Consider the following 24,053-nt stretch of genomic DNA (forward strand, 5'->3'; position numbering starts at 1 on the left):
CCTGATTTGATCGCGGTCTATTCCTCCTGCAGCACTGTCACATGGGCTGCCCCATATTTAAGGATATTTCTATTCATTGTAAGCCTGAGCGTTTGGAAAATGCCATTAAAGCAAGGAACCTTTTGATTTCTCAGTTTTCCAAAAACCTCATTACCATCTTCTCTTGGACTCTCAAAATGTACAGGACATTTTGAATTTTTCAGCAGTGGACACAATGGGTATCTCCAACGTTTATTATTTGCTGTTTAATGTTAAGTTGGAGAAAGTGGATGAGGGCATCTTGAAAGTGGTAACTTCAACAAATAGCTGAGTTGTCTGCTTTCTTGGAAGTATCTCAGGTTGAGATGCACTCAAGCCACTTTTCTTAGTCACTTTCACCACTAAATCTGATAAAATCTTAATTTTGGACAAGGGAAGTTTCCTTTTGTAGTCAAGAGAATATGCATATTTCTCAATGTGGATAAGCTCATGCAACTTCATAGGAAAAATGTCATTCAATGTCCTACCCTGGGTTTCTCTGTGAATGTATCAAAGGAACAGATCTTCTCTTACACCAGCAGTTCCCAAACTGTGTATGGACTAGAAAGGATGCCTTGGCATACTGTTATCACCTTTCTCTCACCATCACCCAATCCGCTGCTGCTGCTTCTCTATAAGCAGCAGCAACACAAGCTTATCCTTAATAGGGAACTAACCTTCTTGTTCTGGGTTGCAAGGTGGTTTGTTATGTTGTGGCTCCAGCAACCCAAAACAAAGTTAGTTCCCTATTAAGGTGTGAGTGTGTGTGTGTGTGTAGGGGAGAGGACACACGACGACACTTAAGCTTGATTTGCCGCTGCTGTTGGTCTAGAGAAGCAGCAGCGGCAGGGGTGTGTGTGTATGAGGGGGAGGGGGAGTATAGAGGAGGCAGATGCTGGGAAGAGAAAGCGAAAAGGTGAGATGAAGCTGGATAAAAGAGAGAGAGAATAGGTGGGCAGAAGCTGGATGGAAGGGGGAGAGAGGTGGGCAGAAGCTGGATGGCAGGTAGGACTTAATACCATTGGCGGCGATAGAGACAGGGGAAGGGGAGAGACTTGAGAGGAAATGTGTAGCCTAGGGGCGCCGTGATCGAAGGAAGTTTGGGAACCACTGTCTTACACAATTCATTTGGTGAATTTCTTGCAACATAAAAATGTGCTCTTCCGATTTGCTTTTTTATGGGGTGACATTTGGTGGTTTCAGAATAGGTTTTTTTTTTCTTATTTTAACTTTTCAGTTTGAATTCATCTCTTTCCCTCAATGTGAGCTTGATATACAGCAGGTCTTTGTTTTTCATTTGTCTTACTGCTGTTGATTTTATTTCATATTTTCTTCTTGATTTACTGTGATATAAATCTAAAATATAATTTAACAAAAATCAAAACAATTTTGCCCAAAGAAACCACTTAACTGCCCCCATTATGTGTATGATTCAAACCTATGGAGTACACACAAAAGTGGCTTTAATGATATCCTAACTCCTCTGCCTTCTAATTTAACTTTTTTTTTTAATTACTGAGAATACACTGAATCTTCTAATTAATTCAGACATAGCTCTAACCTCATATTCTTCCATGTTCACTTCGTCAGGCTTTATCATAAGTTTGGCTTGGGCCACCTTCATTATGCTACGGCACCTTTGAAAGAACAAAAGTGTTTAAAAAAAACAGTTGTGAGATGAAACCATGGCTCTTGTGGTGGGCAGTGACGTCTTAGTTGAAGGTATAAGTGAAAGCCTGATGTAGCTGAGATACGGAAGGGTCATCTGTAATCATCAGCCATAAAGGACAGAATGCTGGGACAAGCAACGTACACCATTAAAATGTGACAGGCAAGTAAAATTTTCTTGAGTCTTCCCAAGAACATAAGCAAACTCCCCCCAACCATACCAAGGAAAATGCAAGCCAGCAGAAAAATGCATGACAGAACTCACACCACAGCAAGGAAAATATCATACTACTTTTTTTCTTATTACCGTTCATCAAAACTCAAGTTGCGATCTGCAAACTGCTCCAGTAACGTCCTCTCGATAATCTTCTTTGGCGCTTTGTTCTGGATGAAGTAAATGATCACATGGTGTAAGCGGTAATCACGTTCTGGTAAGGGATCCTCCTGGGCTAATTTTAACAGACGAGCATACTCCAGTTTGATAGCCTGCAAAAAAAGTTGCAGAAAGAATGTAATACAGAATGCAAAAAAATGAAATAATAAAGCATAATGTCTAGTAGTTCTGCACTATACATACTATTCCTATAATAATTTACAATAATATATTTTACTCATGAATGGGGCAATGATCAAAAGTTTTTATGAGGGTAAAGAGAAATTGTTTATTTATAACAAGTGTTTTCTGAGGACAGCAGGATATCAATCTTTATTATTATGAAAATCTGTTTATTGAAAATTCAAACTTACAACCATCCAACCCACACAACAGAACAACAGTCCCAAACCCTCCCCCTTAAAAAAAATCAAAAGCCCTCATACAACAGACAGCAGTCAGAGCCTAGTTCTTCACACCTTGGACTGCAAGTGAAGATTCAGTGAATCCTCTCTCCCTAGGCCCACCCTCTCCAACTTCCTGAGAGCTGGTAAAGAATACCGTAAACTCGGTGTGCAACAGTGAAATGATTTTGGCTATGTGTCCTGGGCAATACCTATTGTAGGTAAGCACCCCAGACCTTTAAAAAATGCTGTTGCCATTTTGGTGACAAAATGTGCTCCAAAGGATTCCCAGAGCATCAAGATATTAAGTTTGTTTCTCCAGTACCAAACAGAGGGTGGATAGTTCAACAGCCAATTATTAAGAGTGCTTTTCTTCCCCAAATACAAGACTTTAAGAACAAAAGGTTTAGCCCCTCTACTTCCCAGGTCCATTATCCTAGTGGAGCCAAAAAGAGCCCCAACCATGGACACCCCTAGGGGAAAACCCAGTACTAGAGACAGATATTGAAATAGTGATCTCCAAAACTGTGCAATTTGAGGGCACTGCAGATACCATGTAAAAATAAGTTATACCCTACCTTGCATTTCAGACAGCTGGGGGTGGCCGCACATCCCACTAAGTAAGCTCTGCTTTGAGAAAAATAAGCTCTCTATATAGTACGGTAATGGCACTCCTGTAGCGCTGAACTATGGACAAGTCTAGGGATCGCACCAAGGACAGCCGCCATATCCACTAAATGAAGAGGTCTACCAAGATCACTTTCCAAAATTCCCAGTACCTTGTGATAATTTCGCGGTGGAAGATGTGTCGCCATTTGCCCATAAAACCAAGAAACTGAGGCATCTCCTTCCAAAAATTCTCTGAACTGAACCCCAAAGCCACGTGACAGACTACTCAAGAGAAGTGAAGGCATATAGTGTGATAGCTGAAAATAAAATAATTTGCTCTGACCATGCTGAATTGCATTTGGAAGTCAGGAAAAGTGAGAAATGTCCCATCCTCCTTGATAAGATGCTCCAACAATAATATACTTTTCCCCCTCCAACGTCTGAAAACTGCTGTTTCCATTCCCAGCGAAAAGTCTGCGTTACCCACTATGAGAACCAAAGTTCTGCTGGATACCTCTTGACTCCAATACTGGAGCAACTCTCTACAAAACCCAAAGAGGTGTAAATAAAACACTTTGACATAACCAAAGAGGCAGTTAACTAAGTTCAGCATGCAAGACGTGCCAGGGCTGAAACAGAGATCTTTCCAGTGAAATATCAGTAAACAAGTCAGAGATTGATATCCAATCTTGTAAATGGTGCGAAAGACATGTTTAGTTATAATGTCCGATATCTGGGACCCCCAAACCCCCTTGACGCCACTTCCACAGCAAATAATGCTAACACATCTAAGGACACTTGCCCCCACAACAAAAACAGGCCAATTGTTGATACAGAGATCTGAGGTCCTTATGTAAAAGGCAACTTATTCCACTGATCTAACTGCTCTGCTGTGAAACAAAGCAACTTATCCACATTCAAATGATAAAACAGGCCTGGGACCATAAATAATTGCACCCCCAAATAACGAAAAGAATCATCCACCCATCTCAGAGGGAACTCTGCTCCCCAGGCACAGCGAAGGGAGGTCGAACTTGCCCAGGCCTCCGATTTCGAGAGCAAAATCAGAAAAATCACCATATTCGCAAAAACTGTCTAGTAACATAGGAAGGGAAGAAAGCGGATCCATCAGGACCACCACAAGATCGTCAGCAAAAGCTGCTATTTTAAATACCCCAGAACCAACGATGATTCCCTTTATTTCAGGGTTGCCCCAGATTTCTCGAATCAAGGGATCCAAGCTTAACACAAATAACAAAGGTGACAATGGGCAACCTTGCTGAATCCCCCTAACTGCAAAAGGTGTTGAACAGATCCCATTCGCCCAAATCTGCACCCTTGGAGCCGCATATAGTGCCCTAACTGCATCCAGAAAGAAGCCCTCCAGGCCACAGGTCTGCAAAATTCCAGAGAGGAACCCCCAGTCCACTCTATCGAATGTTTTTTCCGCATCAAAGCTAATGAGTATGGTCGGAGATCCCTATAGATGCACCTACTCCAACGCCGACAGAATCCTACACACGTTTTTGGCCACTGCATGGTCTTGGGTGAAGTACACCTAAGGTTCAGCCACCAAAGTCGGCAGTATCACTACCAGCCTACAATTTTGCTTCACAATTCAACAAAGAGGATGTTATGACTCAGGACAGTCCGGGCTTTTCTGGGTTTCTGTAGAACCATGATTTGAGCTATGTTAAGTAAAGGAGGCAAAGAACCCTAGGAAACAATCTTTTTGAATACAGATTTGCCTCCTTTACTTAATTAAAAACGTAAAAAACCAGCATGGGTCGTAATCCTACTCATGAGGAACGACCTTAGTTATATAGCAAACGGTATTAGCATTCCGTTTGCTATAACTAATGTTGTTCCTCATGAGTAGGATTATGACCCATGCTGGTTTTTTACGTTTTTGGTGAAGTTATTCAACATCAGTTGTTGGAAGAAACAATAAGCTTTACACAAGCATTCTACAATACAGTATATACAATAGCCCCTGACATAGCCCTGTTGGGCGAAACATGGCCTGTGTTGGGAATATTCTTGTGTGAAACAACGATAAAGTTCAAATATATCTTCTCCTGATCTGCTTTTCTGTCTTCCATCTTGGAGTTCATTTAAGGTCTGCTGGGCTTCTAAGAGCTGGGTTATCATTAAGATGTGTTATTTTACCACCAATGCATGCTATTTTACTACAGGTCCCATTTTATGCAATGAGACCTAGTTACTAATAAAGAGAAGATATTTACCTGTAGCAAGTATTCTCTGAGGACAGCAGGCCTTATATTCTCACAAGTTGGTAATGCGGAGCCGCATTGTCCAGTCCGGGATTTATAACAAGCTTTAAAAACTTTGTGGAGTGCGAGACATGCTCCACCGTGCATGCGCAGGTGCCTTCCCGCTTGCCACAAGGGAACAGTTACTGCAGTTAAATACTACAGCAAGAAAAATAAAAATAAGAGACAACTCCGAGGGGAGATGGGAGGGTTTGTGAGAATATAAGGCCTGCTGTCCTCAGAGAATACCTGCTACAAGTATCTTTGCTTTCTCCGAGGACAAGCAGGCCATTAATTCTCACAAGTGGGGTATCCCTAGCATCCAGGCTCACTGAAAACAATAAACTTTAGTCAATTGGGCTTTGCAACAGTGAGGACTGTATCTATACATAACTGAGTAAGAGTGCAGCCTGGAACAGAATAAAATGGGCATAGGAGGGTGGAGTTGGATTCTAGTTCCTAAATAGATTCTGCAATACTGTCTGCCTGAACCAACTACTGCGTTGGGTATGCTGCTTGAGGCAGTAATGAGATGTGAATATGTGGACTGAAGACCACGTCTCAGCCTTGCAAATTTCTTCAATGGACGCTAACCGCAAGTGGGCTGCCGACGCAGCCATGGCTCTGACATTGTGAGCCTTGACATGACCCTCAAGGATCAGCCCAGCTTGGGCACAAGTGAAAGAAATGCATCTGCCAGTGAATTAGAGATTGTGTGTTTCCCAATGGCGACCCCCCCCCCATCCTGTTAGGATCAAAAGAAATAAAAAATTGGGTGGACTGCCTGTCCGTTCCATGTAGTAGGCCAATACTCGCTTGCAGTCCAAGTTGTGCAAGGTGCTCTTGCCAGGACGGGCATGAGGTTGGGGAAAGAATGTTGGCAAGACAATCGACTGATTCAGATGGAACTCTACACCTTTGGTAGAAACTTAGGGTGCATGCGGAGGACTACTCTGTTGTGATGAAACTTAGTATAACGTAATACTCTCATCCTTTCCCTTTTTTCTTCCTACCCTGTTCCTTTTACCTTATCTAATGTAAATGTAATTGATTCCTGTACATTGTAAGCCACTTTGAGTCTGCTTAATGTGGAAAAAAGTGGGGTATAAATGTTCATAAATAAATAATAAATAAATCCACTACTACGGCTTGGAGCTCACTGATCCTACAAGCTGAATTAACAGCTTTCCAGGTCATGTACTTCAGATGGCAGGAATTCAGTGGCTCAAAAGAAGTTCTCATCAGCTGGATGAGAATGACACTGAGGTCCCAAGACACAGGTGGAGGTCTGACAGGGGGCTATGACAAAAGCAAACCTCTCATGAATCGAACACTAGTGGCTGTCAAGAGATTGGCTTACCCTCTACACGCTGATAAGCATTAATTGCACTAAGGTGAATCCTTACGGAGTTGGTCTTAAGACCAGACTCAGAAAGGTGCAGAAGTTATTCAAACAGGGACTGTGAGGACCTAGGGATTTGCCCTCACACCAGATGGCAAACCTCCTCCACTTGAAAGAATAACACCTCAGTGGAATCTTTCCTGGAAGCCAGCAAGACCTGGGAGACACCCTCTGACAGACTGAGAGAAACAAATTCTAGGCACTTAACATCCAGGCCGTGAGGGCCAGACACTGAAGGTTGGGATGAAGAAGAGATCCCTCGTTCTGCGTGATGAGGGCAGAAAACACTCCAATCTCCATGGTTCATTGGAGGATAACTCCAGAAGAAGAGGGAACCAGATCTGATGAGGCCAGGAAGGCACAATTAAGATCATGGTCCCATGGTCTTGCATGAATTTTAGCAAAGTCTTCCCCACAAGAGGAATGGGAGGATATGCATACAGCAGACCTGTTCCTCAGTGCAGGAGGAAGACATCTGATGCTAGTCTGTCATGGGCTCAAGTCTAGCGCAGAACTAAGAGACTTTGTGATTCAGCTGAATGGCAAAGAGATCCATGGCAAAGAGATCCACCGAGGAGGTGTCCCACACTTGAAAGATCTAGTGGGCAACGTCCATGTTGAGAGATCATTTGTGCGGTTGCAAGATCCTGTTCAGTCTGTTGGCTAGGTTGATCTTAACACCTGTTTCCTGAAGGGACCATGATCCCCGAGTGTGCAGCCCATCTATATTAGCTCCCCAACCCAGTACCGCTGCATCCATCGTCAGCACTTTTTGAGGCTGAGGAATTTGGAATGGAAGTCCCAGGATTAAATTGTATCGAACAGTCCACCAGAGCAGAGAGTGAACAAGGTCTGGAAACACTAAGATGTTATCTTCCAGCTCTCTCGTAGACTGGTATCACTGGGAGGCTAGGGTCCATTGGGCTGATCTCATGTGAAGGCATGTCATGGGTGTCACAAACTGTAAAGGCCATGTGGCCTAACAACCTCAACATCTGCCGAGCTGTGATCTGCTGAGAGGTTTGAACCAAAGAGGCCAGGGTGACTACAGTGTCTGCCCTTGGTCCTGGGAGGAAAGCTTGAACCTTCTGCATATCGAGCAGGGCTCCAACAAATTCAAATTGTTGTGCAGGTTGACGATGGGATTTGGTGTTGGGGTAGTTTATAATGAGCCCTAGGAGCTCCAGCACCTGAATAGTCCTCCACATGGACTCCTGAGCACATTCCTCCGACGTGCTCCACCAGCCAATCATCGAAGTAAGGGAACACATGGACTCCCAGTCTGCGTAGCAATGAGGCGACTACCGCTAGACATTTGGTAAAGACCCTGGGAGATGAAGTGAGGCCAAAAGGCAAAATGCGGTACTGGTAGTGATGTTTTCCCAGCTGAAATTGAAAATACTTCCAGTAAGCTGGAAGTATCAGGATGCGAGTATATGCATCCTTCAAAGCCAGAGAGCACAGCCAATCGTTTTCCTGATTTATGGGAGAAGGGTACCCATGGAAACCATCCTGAACTTTTCTTTGACCAGGAATTTGTTTAGGGCCCTTAGGTCTAGGATGGGATGCATCCCCGTGTCTTCTTTTGCACGAGGGAGTACCTGGAATAGAATATCCCTGCCATTCTTCCCCTGGTGGAACGGGTTCGACCATATGGGCCTGTAGAAGGGCGGAGAGTTTCTCTGCAAGTACCTGCACTTGCTGAGAGCTGAAGTAATGAGCACTCGGTGGGCAATTTGGAGGTTTTCAAAGCCAATTTAGTGCGCATCCCAGATGGCCCCCCCTGGCATGGGGCATCCGCCAACCTCTGCTGAACCAACTGTTCCAAGTCAGAAAAATGCAGCCATGAGAGTCTGAGTATTGCTATACTTTGAGCAGAGATCCTGGAAGCCACGTCGAAAGTGTGATAGGCACCCCTGGCCAAGAACGTTTGACACACCATCTTCTGCTTGGCCAGCTGGTGCACTGAATTGGCCTGCTCCAGCGGGAGACAGTTCGCCAAGTCCATCAGCTTGTGCACCAAGTCCCGCAAGTATACACTCATAAAGAGCTGTTAAGACTAAATATGGGACACAAGCATTGAGGCCTGGAACATCTTCCTCCCAAAAGAGTCCAAGGTCCTAGCTTCTCTGCCTGTGGGCGCCGAGGCATAGTCCTGGCTCTCTTGAGAGAGGATTCTACCACCATGGAATTGTGAGGCAATTGAGGCCTATCAAAACCAGGTGGGCTGCAGATCCGATACTGGGTGTCAATTTTCTTGGGACCAACAGAGGAGACTCCCAATTTCTATCAAGGACTTCCATGAGTACCTTATGGAGAGGGACTGTCACAGCCTCCATAGGAGAAAACATGTGCAGTCCAGGACCTCAAGCATCTTAGCCCTGAGCTCGTCCTCAACTTCCAAATGAAATGGAATAGCATCAGACATTTCCTTCACAGAAGAGAGAAATGAAAGGCTCTCTGGAGGAGACTGTCTCCTTTCAAGCAGAGGAGAGGGTTCAGAGGGGATACCATAGGACTCATCCTCCAAAAAGTATCTTGGATCTTCTCTGACTCCCATGAGCGCTCCTCATTGGTGTCCGTCAGAAACTCCTTGTGGGAGGGCCGAGACAGAGCCTGCCTCGACCTTGAGGAGCCATGTCCTTGAGAGGGGCGTTGAGGAGTTGGCTCCTGCCTCGACTCCAGCAAATCTTCCTCCACTGACCTCAAAGGGGTACCAGCTTAGGTGGCAGTCGACACTGAAGGATGTTCAGTTTTGGAGGCCGTACCTTGCGAAGGATGTAAAAAGAATTGAAGCGGTGCAAAGAAAAGCTACGAGAATGGTAAGGGATTTACGTTACAAGACGTATGAGGAGAGACTTGATGACCTGAACATGTATACTCTGGAAGAAAGGAGAAACAGGGGTGATTTGATACAGACGTTCAAATATTTGAAAAGTATTAATCCGCAAACGAACCTTTTCCGGAGGTGCGAAGGCAGTAGAACGAGAGGACATGAAATGAGATTGAAGGGGGGCAGACTCAAGAAAAATGTCAGGAAGTATTTTTTCACGGAGAGAGTAGTGGATGCTTGGAATGCCCTCCCGCGGGAGGTGGTGGAAATGAAAACGGTAACAGAATTCAAACACGCGTGGGATAAACATAAAGGAATCCTATTCAGAAGGAATGGATCCTAAGGAGCTTAGCCGAGATTGGGTGGCAGAGCCAGCCGGTGGTGGGAGGCGAGGATAGTGCTGGGCAGACTTATACGGTCTGTGCCAGAGCCAGTGGAGGGAGGCGGGGCTGGTGGTTGGGAGGCGGGGATAGTGCTGGACAGACTTATACAGTCTGTGCCCTGAAGAGGACAGGTACAAATCAAAGTAGGGTAATACACAAAAAGTAGCACATATGAGTTTGTCTTGTTGGGCAGACTGGATGGACCATGCAGGTCTTTTTCTGCCGTCATTTACTATGTTACTATCAGGCATATTTTCAAAGCACTTAGCCTTCCAAAGTTCCATAGAAACCTATGGAACTTTGGAAGGCTAAGTGCTTTGAAAATATGCCTCTTTGTTACATACAGAGGTGGGGTGGCAGTCGACACTGGGGCCACATACAGAGGTGGCGTAGGAGGCCGCACTGCAGGCTGAGGGCCAAGTGGGGCCGCAACGGGCTCTATGGCAGGCGCAAGCACCTCCAATACCAATGCACACTGTTGCAGAATGCCATCCAGCTGCTCAGGGAGCAAGGCTCATTGAGGGCTGACACCGGGAAAGGCTGGGGCGCCAGCTCCGAGACAGGTGGAAGAACTGATGGGGCTGAGACTTGTCAGGTCCTGGCTGCCTGGAGACAGGCACATCGGCACCTCCTGGATAGATGGGGAACAATCCTCCCAGCTTTTCGGGTGCAGAATCCCTCGATGCCCAGGAGCTCCCAGCATCATATGTTGAGGACAATCAATGCTTCTTGGCCTTCATCCGAAGAATGACATTAAGACTCCTTTGTGCAGACAAGAACAACATTGAATCCTCACATCGCCTCAGGGTCGGGTCCGATGCCGGCCGGTCCCGGGGAGCCATGTCCAGCAGTCGCCATTGAGACAAGTGGAGACCCACTTAACACACCACTGCTCCCACTGTCAATGGGTCTCGAAGCAGCCATATGGACCAACGCTCCCAATGCAGTCTTTGACGTCGATACTGACATCAAGAACATACCTGGCTCCAAAACTCCTCTCATGTTGAGCCTCTCTGGCAACCTGTGTCTGTTTCTTCATCCGAAGAAAAAGGACACAGATGACAGGGCTATGGTTGAGCCCTAAGCGCCGAAGAAACCAAGAATGGGTGTCTTTGCCAGAGATCGTCCAATTGCACCTGGAACAGCGCTTAAAGCCATTGGGAACTTTAGTGGACATGGAAGGAAAAACTTCCAAAGCTAAATCAAAAGATGCGAAGGTGCCTGAAAAAAAAAAAAAGGCAAGGCACCAAACAAAAATTCATAGGAAAGACTCGACCAGAGAGTAAGCCTAAACATGGTCAAATGTGCGGAAAATAAAGGAAACTTAAAAATCAGCAAAAAAAAATAACTAAAAATATACATGAAGGGGAGAAAATCTTGAAAAGGCATAGTGAAAAATCGCACAAAAATAAACCAAAAAGAAGCTCTTCCGAATCGAACGTGACGAGAAACCACAGACGCAGTCCTTTCTTCACCGTTGTAGAAAAACTGTGGTAACCGCATCCTTGTGGCGGACAGGAAGGCACCCGTGCATGTGAGGTGGAACATGTCTCACTCTCCACAAAGCTCTTAAAGTTTGTTATAAAGCCCAGACTGGACAACGTGGTGCCGCGTTACCCACTTGTGAGAATTAATGGCCAGCTTGTCCTCTGAGAACTGAGGCTACAGTAAAAGAAGTTTTAACGGTAGCCCACAACGATAACATCCCCCTTAAGATGGCAGTGCAAGAATTCAAATGATATTCACAATCACGTAAATATGCTATTTAAAAAAAATGCCTTTCAAAATACGTGCATAATCTATTAAATTTTGATTGAAGCTAATCTCCACAGAACAGAAGCTCTAGAAGGTGCACAGTTTCTATTTCATCTAAAGATAAAGACCTTGAAAATTGTTTTCCTAATATTTTATGCAGATACAAAGAGTTTAAGAAAGAAAATGAACACCTAACTTCAATCAAAGTAAACCTGCAACAGAAGCTACTTTCTGGAAAAGGAAAATCTCAAGACTGTAAAAAACATGGCTGTAATAATGGTTAACGTTGTCATTAATAAAAATTAATATTAAAAAAATTACTTATGGAAATGAGTCTAATGAACTACACAAAATCATGGCCAAGGACAAAAATGTAAATGTTTGAAACGTTCTAATGCAACATATTTACCACATTCAGGCATTTTAGCAGCCCTATTTATGATCTGGACATGCATAAATTGGCATTTAGACGTGTATATCACATTCAAGTTTAAGTCCCAATTTTAGAAAGCTCATTATAAGCATTTGAATCAAGAATATGTATGGTCTGGGTCACCGTTTCCCAAACTGTGTGCCGTGGCGTACTCACAGGGGTGCCGTGGGGCAGATGGGAAATAAACAGGCAAGCACCTTTGCTCAGTTTTTGCCCCCCCCCCCGCACCTCCTTGCCTCCTCTACTGCTGGCGCGGCGTGATTAATTTTTTTTAAAGCAGTGCTGGTACACGTTGGCAGGAACAGGCTGTTTCAGCCAATCTCGGGGCCTTTCTTCAGCCCTCGGGGGCAGGATATGCTGAAGGAAGGCCCCTGGGATTGGCTGAAGCAGCCTGTTCCTACCGATGTGTACCAGAACTATTTAAAGAAAAAAAATTAATCACACCGCGGCCGAGTGTGTACTTGCTTGCACGCCTTTTCTGTCTGAGAATGACTGTGGGTGAGTTTCTCTCCACTCATTGCTGGCAGTGGTCTCTGTGCCCCCCCGGCCCCTCTGACCATGGCTTCTCCACGTGGCCTGGCCTGTGCCTCTTGGCTGTGCCACGCCACGGAGAGACGCCAGATGGATAGTGTCTCTGGCGGCGGGTCCTCTCCTGATCTGCTCTTAAGAATCAGAGAGAGCAGATCATCAGTAGAGAGGGACCTGTGACGCCAGCAGAGAGGACGGAGGCGCCGCAGAAAGCGTGAGTCTGGGATGGAGGGTGGAGGGAGCCAGATTGGAGGATTGGATATGAGCTGCTGCAACCACATTGTTGTGCTTAATTGTTGGTAGCATTTTTATTTAATCTCATTTATATTTTCAAACATGCCAGCCAGCTTGTGAAGCATACGGATGTACTAGAGAAAGTATAACTTTTTTTTTTTATAGGTAGAGGTAATTTGTTATAAATCGTAATCAGAGTGTCATTTGGAGGGGCTGGTTATAGGGACACCCTAGCATATGTTATATACGTGTAAAGATTTTTTTCTCCTGGTAAAGGACCACTAAACAGGTATCATGTAATGAGAATCAGGCGCTCAACATTCAGAATTTCTATCTATCTATTTACTTATTATGGCATTTTATCCCACATTAAACATGAATTAGATTGCAACCTGGGAGGGAAGGAGAGATGTAGCAGGAGGAATGAGGGGAAGGAAGGGGTGAAATCTTGAATATGGGGGTCGAGGGAAGGGTGAGATGCTGCATGGACAGGGGAGAAATGATGGTCAAAGGGGTGGAGGGAAGGGAGAGATGGCGCATGGGGGAGAGAGAGGGAGAAATACTGGATATGATGTGTAGCGGGGGGGGGGGGGGGGGGTGGGGGGGGGGTGGAGACCTGTGTGGCTGAGGGGGGAGGGGGGGGGGGATGCTGCAAAAATTCTCTCGGACATCAAAGGTGCCTTCAACCGAAAACGTTTGGGAACCACTGGTCTGGGTACATTTTAGGCAGGGCTAGGCTAGAATACACATGTATATTCCACATTTCAGAAGGAGAATGCACATTTTTGTCCTCCGCGGTCAGTATCAGGAGTTACAGCTGCTCCAGAGGGCATCTAGGTTATTTGAAAGTGCTCCTTTTATGCAGCGTTCTAATGGAGGTATTGGGGACATCCCCAGTTTTTTTTTGTTCCCCCCCATTCCCTTCCCTCAAAAGCAATACTGGCAAAACAATATCAGGCTCTGTGACAGCCTAGAAAAATAGACATGTAGGTTTCTAAAATGTAGACATATAAGTCTATACGCTGACACATACAAGAGTATGTGCTGACCCTGAGATGTGTATATTGCCGAGTTGCTTCCACTGTGTTTCCATTTGCAAAATGTCAATTCCTGCATGCATTTTAGAGAAGGGATCCGCCGAGGTAGAGCATTTCAAAAATGCAAGCGGAATTTGAGACATCCCCACATGGATGTCTCAATTCTGAGATCTGCATTCTATTTGTCTCTCTTTGTAATATGAAAAAACAGGTCTTAGCCCATATAACCAAAAGCATCTATAAAGTGTCTGCATCACTTTAACCAAATAATAAAGAAGCAGAAGAGAGGGTCAATGTACATACGATATTGAAGAAACAAAAAAGCACCCAGGGCTGTTCAAGCTTGGAATAGTCAGGAGACTTTTTATTAGTAGGTAAAAGACTCCCGACTATGCCAAGCTTGAACAGCCCTGTAGGCACCTGACGTGCCGAAACACAGCCCGTGTTGGATTAGTAGATCCAACACGGGCTGTATTTCGGCGCGTCCAAGTGCCTACGGCAGGGGTCAATAAAATAGATCTATATATTTGAAGTAACATCACATAAAAAGAGCTTGTAGCTCACATGGTCAGCAGACCAAGACTGATTAAAGCTATGTTCTTGCAAAAGGCAGAAATGCAGATTTTGTGGTGCATTTCTGCCTTTTGCGAGAATAGTCTCAGTCTGCTGACCATATGAGCTATGAACTCTTTTTACATGATATTATTTCAGGTATATAAATTTTTTATTGACCCCTGACGCAGGCTCTCGATACCAAAACACAAACTGTGTTGGGTCTACTAATAAAAGACTTCTATCTCAAGCTTTTTTCCTGAATGACCCTGGGTGCTTCTTTGTTTCAACTAAATAATAACAAAGAAAAGAAAACAAGCCATAAGAAACTGAATATACACAGCCCTAAGACACACACCACCTTAGTCCTTGAACCGATATAATCTCAGATATTAGGCAGGACTGACCTGGTCAATAGCTGAAACATCATCAGAGCTGGAGGTGGTACCTTATTAGTAGCACGCTTCCCCTCGGCCACTATGCACCCAATGTTCTAGGGTGTTTGGGAACTGCCAGGTTACATGAGAAAACACTTCACACAGTAAACTGTATTTCAGGGTCCTCTTACAGTTCGTGGGGTGTTCCTGGAAAATTCTAATACAGTTAGCACACAGCAAAACGATTTACCATGCGGTAAGTGTATTTACAGAAAAATAGGACGTAAATTAGCGTGTACTATCATGCCAGTACAGTAACAGTTACTGTAGCCGTATGCTACAGTTAGCATGTGCTAACTCACACCCCAACATCTTAGTGCATGTTAGTAAAAGGGCTTCCTCGTCTTGGGATTGCAGTGTTTTCAGAGCATGGTGCATCATTTTAATAAAACATCTTATTGTGTTATATGGAAATTATAACCAGGTGAGCCCAGGCAAAATCATCTTCTATACAAGGAAGCAAAAAGCTTGTAAAAAAAAAAAAAAAAAAAAAAAATATATATATATATATATATATATATAGCCATCAGTTCTATATAAAAGGCTTCTCTTAAAACACCTAAAACAGAAATACTAGCCACCAAAGTTAGCAGAGACAGGAGCCGAAGCTGTTTTATTTTAATTTTTGTTTAAACTGGGATTTTTTCCACTACTAGTACTCCCTCCTCTTTCAAAATCACTATTTTTAAACTATCTGCATAATTTTTATCTAGTTATATTACTCACTTGCTGTCCTTTTGAATATCAACCCTTATATCTATCTGTATCAGTTAAAATCCAAAATCAGAAGCCCTGTAAACACCAACAACCTGATGGAAAAAATTTAAACCCAGGTATTTACAGGATGAACCACCAGGAAAACATCATTTCCTCTAGCTTGTCTTCCACTCACTCAACATTTGCATCTTTTCTGTGCTGATAGTCAGAAATGTACACATTTGATTCCAATGGAAAAAAAAAAGTGTCGAGCAATAGTATCTGTTGCAAGAAAACATCAACAAACAGCAATTTTTTGAACCCTAAAACAATACCTAATTTGTTGGAAAATGAACACTTAAATGAATACTAAAAATGTTTTAGGTGTTTTAAGAGAAGCTTTTTATATAGAACTGATGGATATATTAAGGTTCATCTCTTTTGTTGAGATTTTTGATCTCACACAAACTCTCATCAGACCAAAACTTAATAATAACCGATATCAAATGGACAGAAACCCCATGGACCGACCACTACAAACTAAACCTGTCCCTGCATTGGCGGAAGAAGGGTTCACAACGAACACAAGAACACATATCCTACAGCACAAGAGGTCAAGTAGACTCGAAAACATTCTGGCAACTAATATACAATAACGAATGGTCAACACAGACAGACTCCATTTACTACCTCACAGAATGGGATAAAAGATGCAAAAGCATACTAGATGAAATAGCACCCTTACGAACTAGAACCTCACGCAAGCATAAATCAATATCATGGTTCAACGATGAATTGAAAAAGCTAAAAACACACACCAGGAAACTGGAACGAGCATGGAAAAAAAACAAAAGATGAACATACACTTAACACCTGGAAACAAATACAAAGAAAATACAAATACGCAATAAGACAGACCAAAAGATCATTCTATAAAACTAAAATAGGGACAGATTACAAAGACATGAAGAAATTATACCAACTGGTGAACAAGCTCCTAGACACCAACCCTGTCACTACAACGAATACAGACATCCCATCTGCAGATGAACTTGCTAAGTATTTCAACAAAAAAAATTGTAAAACTACGCAACACACTACCTCAGGACACCGCTGACATTGAAAACTTCCTTAATGAGCTGGACCCAACCACTGGAGAATACCCGGCTGACCGGACCTAGTTGAACTTCACCCTCCTTACCGCTGAATCAGTTACCCAGGCAATCAGCAGGTTCTCCAACACACACTGTAAACTGGATATCTGTCCCAGCTACCTAATGAAATCCGCCCCTAACTGCTTCATAGCAGACCTCACATCCCACCTGAACTACATGCTTCAGCAAGGTCTCTTCCCTAAGGAAAATGGTAATATCTTACTCACCCCGATACCAAAAGATACCAAGAAAAAAAAATAAATGAAATCACTAACTATCGTCCAGTAGCATCGATCCCGTTGGCAGTCAAACTGATAGAAAGCATGGTAACCAAACAACTTACAAATTACATAAACAAACATTCAATACTACCTGAATCACAGTCAGGTTTTCGCCCCCTCCACAGTACTGAAACAGTACTAATCACTCTCCTAGCCAAATTCAAACAGGAAATAGCAACAGGCAAAAACATCCTCCTCCTCCAATTCGATATGTCCAGTGCATTTGACATGGTAAACCATAATCTCTATATAATAAAAGGCACCTCCAACGTTCCATGAAGCCTCAAGCCGCCAGAGGTGCCAGAGATATCCGGTTTGGCCTGGACTGTCTGGCCTGCCCTCGCATCATAACGTCATGACGTCGAGGGCGGCGCTATGACAATCGGCCAAACGCCATCTCCCTTTGACCCTCGGCAGACATTTCCCACCTCCGGAGGACTAACATCGCCCGCACAACGTCGGAGGGAGGCAGGCGGGGACGCAAGCATCGACGACACGCGATCTGACTCCCCTTGCCCCTCGGCAGCCATTTCCCAACTCCGCACGACTTCCATCGCCCCGCACAAACTCGGAGACACGGATGGAGCGACGCAGGCAGGCAGCCTGAACGTCGGACACGCAGGGAGCCAGCCTGCCTGCCTGCCTGAACGTGCCAGGAAGGGAGACAGCTTCAGTCGGAGTGAGCGCCACGACCCTGAAAGGCACTGGAGGGGGGGGGGGGCACTCGAACCTGAACCTGTGAGGAGGGAAGGGGGAGGGCAGGAAGGGGGGGAGGGGGAAAACGCCGGCCGATGGAGGTACCACCATCCTGAAAGGCCAAGGGGGGGGGGGGGGCCAAAACCCTGAAGCTCGGATTCCCTCTCACACACACACACACATTCTCGCACAAACACTCCACACACACTCTCACTCTGTCACACACACTCGCACATTCACTCTCTCTCACATACACTCTCTCAAACATACACACTACGATGCAGAAAAACGCCGCCAGAGGGCCCATGATCCTGCAGGCCGGGGGGGGGGGGGGCACGACCCTGAGGCTGGGAGGGGGACGAGAAGGATATGGGAAAAGGAAACACGGGGGGGGGGGGGGGGACGGGAAGGACGCCAACACACGGAGGGGGGGGACCCCTGCTGCACACTCTCTGTCTCTCACACACACTCTCACACAGACAGTCTCACTCTCTCTCACACACACACACTCGCACATTCACTCTCAAACATACACACATCGATGAAAACCTTGCTAGCGCCCGTTTCATTGCTCTCAGAAATGGGCCTTTTTTACTAGTATATTAATGACTACTAGACAAACTCGGGATTGGTGGAAACATACTTAGCTGGATCAAGGGCTTCCTAACCACAAGAACATGCAAAGTAAAATCAAACTCAAGCATATCATCACCATGGAAAGCAGACTGTGGAGTATCGCAAGGATCACCACTATCACCGATACTCTTCAACCTAATGATGACCCCACTAGCAAAATCCTTATCCAACCAAGGCCTCAACCCTTCTATATATGCAGGCGATGTCATATACATTCCGTACAATACCAAACTGACAGAAATCACCAACGAAATCAAGCTCAGCTTCATCATCATGGTCTCATGGGCAAATGCATTTCAACTAAAACTCAAAGAAAAAACTCATTGTCTCATCCTCTCATCCCAACACAGCGCGGAAAATCCCACAAGTATCAACACCCAAGACTACACTCTTCCTATATCAGACCGCAACTTAACACTACTGAGCCAAGCGGCATCCACAACAAAGAAAATGTTCCACTCAATGTGGAAACTCAAACGCTTGAAACAATTCTTCCCGAGGGAAACATTCCGCAACCTGATACAATCAATGGTGCTAAGCCACATAGACTACTGCAATGTAATTTATGCAGGATGCAAAGAACAAACCTTAAAGAAACTCCAGACCACTCAAAACACGGCAACTAGGCTTATATTCGGAAAATTATGATTTGAAAGCACAAAACCCCTCTGCGAAAAACTGCAGTGGCTCCCAATCAAATGTCAGCCCTTGACCCTCAGAAAGTGAGCCCCTGTGCCGAACGGAGTTAGGCAGCCGGACAATCCTGATCTTACCTGGAGAGTGAGGCAACAACTCCTCAGGAAGTCAGGGGAGTGTAGACACAGGTGAGACTTCCAGGGCAGATGAGAAGCAGGAACAAAGTCCAAGACCAGGCAAGCCTCAGAGCAGGGGACGAACAAGAGCACAGTCCAGGTCCAGGCAAACACAAGGCAGGTGGCAACAGAAGCAAAGTCCAGGTCCAGGCAAGTTTCAGGGCAGGCGGCAAACAAAAGCAAAGTCCAGGTCCAGGTCCAGGCAAGGTTCAAGGTAGGCTGCAAACGAAAGCAAAGTCCAGGTCCAGGCAAGGTTCAAGACAGGCTGCAAACAAAAGCAAAGTCCAGGTCCAGGCAAGTTTCAGGGCAGGCTGCAAACAAAAGCAAAGTCCAGGTCCAGGCAAGTTTCAAGGCAGGCTGCAAACAAAAGCAAAGTCCAGGTCCAGGCAAGTTTCAAGGCAGGAGCAGTCCGAGAAAAACCCAACGCCACAGAATCCACACAGGTAGAAGCCGAAGCAATGAGAGTTCTGCCTTGCTGCTCTAAAATAGCCCTCCCCATCAGGAGGACCGGTAACAGCTGAAAAGGGGCGGAGCTCCCCACAACCGTGACTCAACAGCCCCGGATTGGCCAGCCAGAAGCAGGAGGCGGAGTCAGCCGCGATCGGCCAATCCGGGCGTTGTGGGGAGTGACATTGTTCCTCTGAGGCTCCGCGCCTGCAAGGGATCCCTTTCTCGGGGAACGCCGGCCCTGTCCACCTGGCCGGCGTCTCCCCGCCGCCACTGAAGCGGACCGGAGGGCCGGAGCAGCCCAGACCGCCGACAGCACTCCAGCGGTGCGACGCAGGAGCCCGGCGCCCGACCGCCTCTCCTGATCAACACTCCCTGCGGCACCCTGACAGCGCGGCCCGACCGACGGAGAAGCGGCACAGGTGAGGGACGCGACATCAAAGAACGCATTGCCTTCAAAATCTGTACCCTGGTCCACAAGATTATCTACGGTGAATCCCCGGGATACATGACAGACTTGATCGACTTACCAACTAGAAACACATCAGAATCAAAATGATCATATCTAAATCTGCACTACCCAAGCTGCAAAGGACTTAAATACAAATCAACTTACGCATCCAGCTTCTCCTACATAAGCACACAACTACGGAACGCATTGCCAAAAGCCTTGAAATCGATGTACGACCACCTAAAGTTCTGGAAATCACTAAAAACTAACCTGTTCAAAAAGGCACACCCCACCGATACAACTTAAATGCTTGATCCCTGCAACACAACAAAACTGAAGTACGTAATGGACAAAACGCAACTCTTCGGATGTACGTTTCCCTAATGTGGCTATGCACATGAACTTCATCTTACCACAACATCACTTTGTATTTGTTTTTACCGGAGTCTGCAAACGCCTCTCCGGTACTATGTAAGCCACATTGAGCCTACAAATAGGTGTGAAAATGTGGGATACAAATGTAACAAATAAAATAAAACAAGCAGTTCCTAATTATTCAAAACAACTTCAAACACATAATTACTTTAAGAGTCATTACAGTACATTTTAGCACCCTTTTCTCACATCTACATCTGTAAAAATAAATTGCTTAAGGAAAACCAAAAATAAACTGAACTAGTGTTCACTCTCAGGCCTGTAGGCCTCACCTTTGGGATTTTGACAATTAAAACACAACCCAAACATCCCGTTCACAGAGTAATCTTGCAAAAATGCACGATTAGACATACTTTTTACCTTGTTCTAATCCTTGCATTAAGGGATTGTGGTAATGTGGTCACGGGTGTGGCTTGGATCAGGCACAAACTAAGTCAGACACACAGGGTTTGCAAGAAAAAGGGAAAATATTTTATTGTTTCACTCAACATTATTTCACAGTTTTTTGTCCAGCACAATTATAGTCTGTTTTCTCTCTGGTTTCTCAAATATCACTGTCAGCACTCTCTCTCTAGGGCTGGCTCCCAGCCTAGCCCACCAGTGTCCATTAACCCCTTTCTAGGTCCCTCTGGACTAGAGAGTTGCATGGGGACAGAAATCTAACCCGTCCCCATCTATTCCCGTAGGGAATCTAACCCGTCCCCATGGGGAATCTAACCCGTCCCCGCAAGAATTTAATGGTACATTAAAAAACCCCCCAATTCCTGTCTGCTCTCTGGGTTCGAGCCGCAGCACTGCAGGCAAGGAAGGAATGGAAGTTGGAACACTCTGGTGCGCACATGTAAGACTTTTCCGATTCACTGGCACTGTGTGCTAAGAGATCACCAAATACACATGCCAGTAGGTCATGTGCTTGTGCCTATGTCAGAGTTGAGGTCTGCGCATCAGCCCGGGAGCAGGGAGGATTAATAGTAACATAGTAAATGACAGCAGATAAAACCCGGAACGGTCCATCCAGTCTGCCAAATAGACATAATCATTATCAATTCATGATTAAATCAACAATGAATGTGATATTATATACTTGATTATGGTCTTTCTGTGGCGTTTCTGGCTCATAGACCATAGAAGTCTGCCTGGCCCTATCCTTATGTTCCAACTGCTGGAGTTGCCCTCAAAGCCCACTCCAGCCTATTTATCTTCTCATTTGCTGGACACAGACTGTAAAAGTCTGTCCAGCACTGTCTTCATGTTCCAGCCACTAGTTGCTGTCTAAGCCTTTCCAGCCCATCTTAAACCAGATTGCCATATATGAGACACAGACCATACAGGTCTCCCGGTATCGGCCCTAGTTCATCACAGCCAGAGTCGCCATCTAAGTGTCATTCGACACATCCACACATTTAAGTTTAGGCTTTTTTATAACTTCCATTTTCTAATTAGAGATCCTCTATGTTTATCCCATGCCTTTTTGAATTTCATCACCATTTGTATCTCTACCACCTCCTTAATTGAGACTTTCCGTATCTGTGCTGTTAAAGCAAGGAGGAGGAGGAGACAGAACTCAAAGATCTTGTTACTCGGTAGGTGAGAGGCTGGCGCAAGTGCAGCATACACTTCCACGGGAACCCCACAGGAACTACTTCCGTCTCCGCGGGATCCCTGCAGTATCTGCTTCAATCCCCACGGGATCCCCGCAATCCCCTTTCCTGTGCAAGTCTCTTCAGTCTGGACATGCATCAAAACAAGTACTTTCTGCATAGAATTCAAGGTTCTCTACTACCTTGATAGTCTTCCCACATACTCTCTGGAGGGTTACGCTTGAACCACACTGCTATGGTACTACAGCTTAGCTTAAAGTGGAGTTTTCTTCTCTCCTGGAGCTCCCTCTTGGAAATCTCTCTATCGTGGCCTCCCTGAACTGTTCTGGCTCACAGAATTTAACGTCCTCCTGGCCCGATCTCCATTTCTCTGACTCAGGCTCAACCTCCGTCTCGACAGACTAGCGCCACCTACTGCAAGGTGGCTGAACCGTATCAACAATGGGGGAGTATTCTTCCCTATACCATGTACTCCCTAACAGGGCTCCTTTTACAAAGCCACAGTAGTGATTTCCAGTGCGGCAAATGCAACAAAGCCCACTCCACTCCTATAGTGCCCTAAATGCATAGCTTGGAATGGGGTGGCAAATGAGCATGTATTGTGCCATACAGTTAACATACAGTACATTACCATGCATTAACTGTTACCACAACAGATAATGCAGCTCACTTAATGCTAATTCAACAGGTGGCTTTAAGAGCATCTGCGTTATTTGCAATGCAGATAACATAAGTGTACTGTCCCTGCATTAACTGTATAGGAAAATACCAGGCATGCCCCCAACGGTTACTGTAGAGACTTTGCAGTTACCACGCATTGTATTGTGACTAAGAAGCAATAACAGACAATTTTTACTGCATTTTAGTAAAAGAGCCCCTTAGTGTTAAAGAACATTTTCAAGGAACCTTAGAAGAGACACACTCAAAAACTTATATGACGTAAGTTGCACCGGAAGCAATGGGCACTAAAATAATCAAGTCTCCTTAAGTCAGACTCCTGCAGCAACGGCAAAAAACATCCAAGGTCAAGATCAGCCATCTGCAATTGAAATTGTTACACCACAGCTGTACAATGTTTATGTAAACAGTCTGCAGCTTGCGCATCGCTTATTCATTGTATAAAATCTGGCTGATATCAACTCTACTACTACTACTATTCTGATGCAGGCATTGTCAACGAAATACGGACGGTGTCAGGACCAGCTTTCAATAAAGTTGCTGTGGTTCACTGACTTCAGCAAAGTCGAAGAGATGGGTAGGCAGGCCAGTGCAGATTTCTTGGTGGGATTTTGCCCTCTTTTCTGCTGCTACAGTTTGGCTTATGCCATATGTGCTTTTGAGTATCTTGTCTTTTCTGAGCTTTAAGAAATTTTTAAGGAACCTAAGTTCAAGATTACACAGAAGTTTTATTTATTTCTATATTATAAAAGACCAAACAGGCACCTACATGCCTTTATAAAAACTACCTCACTAATAGCACACACATTCTCATCTGCTCCAAAAGGTATAAGTGTATACGAACATTTTATGTATTGCAGATGTACATTGCAACTCTGCTCAACTTCCACACAAATATAAAACCATTTAGTTTTATCAGTGCATATACTTATACGTGGGTATTCATATAGTTTTAAGTACAGAAAATGCTTTATAAAATTAATCTTAGTGAGATTCCAAAAGGCATTTACTGATTAAATCAGGTAAAAGTATACAATGATGGCTCTTTGAGTTTGTGTATGTCAGGATCCATTGTTTTGCTTTTACAGCAGATGTTTGCTGCCCTCCAGATATTGCTATCCTAGGCAACAACCTAATCTGCCCTTTGGTTAAACAAGTTCTGAGTATCCACTGCATATTTTAGAGGATATTAAATCAACTGGACAATTTTAAATTTATAGGCATGTG

General features: G+C 44.8%; 1 protein-coding gene across 4 annotated transcripts in view; it reads right to left on the minus strand.

The window, feature by feature from the left end:
• USP25 (ubiquitin specific peptidase 25) overlaps positions 1-24,053 on the minus strand; it is a 156,994-nt gene that overhangs the window by 21,619 nt on the left and 111,322 nt on the right. For all 4 annotated transcript variants that reach the window (XM_030204216.1, XM_030204217.1, XM_030204219.1 and 1 more), the window contains 2 exons: positions 1,994-2,172; positions 1,580-1,655 (listed from right to left, as the gene is read on the minus strand). In XM_030204216.1, the coding sequence (XP_030060076.1) occupies positions 1,580-1,655; positions 1,994-2,172 (255 nt within the window). The remainder of the gene's footprint in view (positions 1-1,579; positions 1,656-1,993; positions 2,173-24,053) is intronic.

The sequence above is a fragment of the Microcaecilia unicolor genome, chromosome 5 (genome assembly GCF_901765095.1).
Source record: "Microcaecilia unicolor chromosome 5, aMicUni1.1, whole genome shotgun sequence".
Classification (NCBI taxonomy): domain Eukaryota; kingdom Metazoa; phylum Chordata; class Amphibia; order Gymnophiona; family Siphonopidae; genus Microcaecilia; species Microcaecilia unicolor.